The sequence below is a fragment of the Pterocles gutturalis genome, unplaced genomic scaffold (genome assembly GCF_000699245.1).
Source record: "Pterocles gutturalis isolate BGI_N339 unplaced genomic scaffold, ASM69924v1 scaffold6482, whole genome shotgun sequence".
NCBI classification, from domain to species: domain Eukaryota; kingdom Metazoa; phylum Chordata; class Aves; order Pterocliformes; family Pteroclidae; genus Pterocles; species Pterocles gutturalis.
This window is the reverse complement of record NW_010112590.1, coordinates 7,098-7,889: the sequence shown is the minus strand read 5'-3', so window position 1 is coordinate 7,889 and position 792 is coordinate 7,098. Positions and strand designations below refer to the sequence as shown.

At 58.7% G+C, this 792-nt stretch overlaps 1 protein-coding gene across 1 annotated transcript in view; it reads right to left on the bottom strand.

Annotated features, from left to right (window-relative positions):
• The window catches only part of LOC104462237 (nuclear envelope pore membrane protein POM 121-like), a gene marked incomplete at both ends in the record, with an annotated part of 10,212 nt that overhangs the window by 2,473 nt on the left and 6,947 nt on the right, over window positions 1–792 (bottom strand). The window contains 2 exons of the mRNA XM_010074101.1: window positions 5–445; window positions 535–790. Coding sequence (XP_010072403.1) covers window positions 5–445; window positions 535–790 — 697 coding nt within the window. The remainder of the gene's footprint in view (window positions 1–4; window positions 446–534; window positions 791–792) is intronic.

Below are 792 nucleotides of genomic sequence, written 5' to 3'. Positions count from 1 at the left end.
CGGCTTCGTGCGTGTGCTGAAGGAACTGCCGAAAGCCGAACCAGAGGAGCCAAATGTCAACATGGCTTGACCCGTGGTGGCTGGGGTAGAAGAGGTCAGCGTGGTGCCTCCAAATATGCTAAAGCTCACAGTGGTGGTCGGAGCTGTTGAGTTTGAAGGTGCTTGGCCAAAGGCAGGGCCTCCTGGGACACTGGTGGTGGCAGTGACCGTGCCTGGAGGTGGCTTTCCAAACTGGAACACAGGCCCTGGGCTGGCAAAGCTGGTTTCCATGCTGGGAGCTGAGGTGGCTGGGGTGCCGAACAGGAAAGGCTGCATCGTGCTGGTGGACGTGGCAGCGGTGACAGTCGGGCTGGCAGCGGGGCCGGTGGACGTGGGTGGGTTGAGTCCAAAGCGGAAGACAGGTTTAATGGTGGCATCTGCTTTTTTTGTGTAGTGGCTGTTGTAGCTGCGGTGGTGAAGATGACATTAGGGACACCTGTGAATCCTCCCAGGGTAGTGGTGGAGGTTGCTGGCAGATCTGTGGCTGAGGCCGGCTGTGATGTCGGTTTGAAGGCGAAAGGAGAGACCTTCACTGGAGATGAAGCTGTGGTGACGCTGACAAAGATGGGCTTGAACATGGTGGTGGTGGAGGATGTTGAGGAAGGGCCTGAGCTCGCTGACATGGTGACCGTGGTGGAGACGACAGCCGTACAGGGGGCCGCGCTCTCACTTTTCGGCAAAGTGCCAAAGATGGGCTTGAAGACAGGGGTTGTGGTGGTCACAGCAGCAGTCGTGGTGGGCACAGCAGCAGCC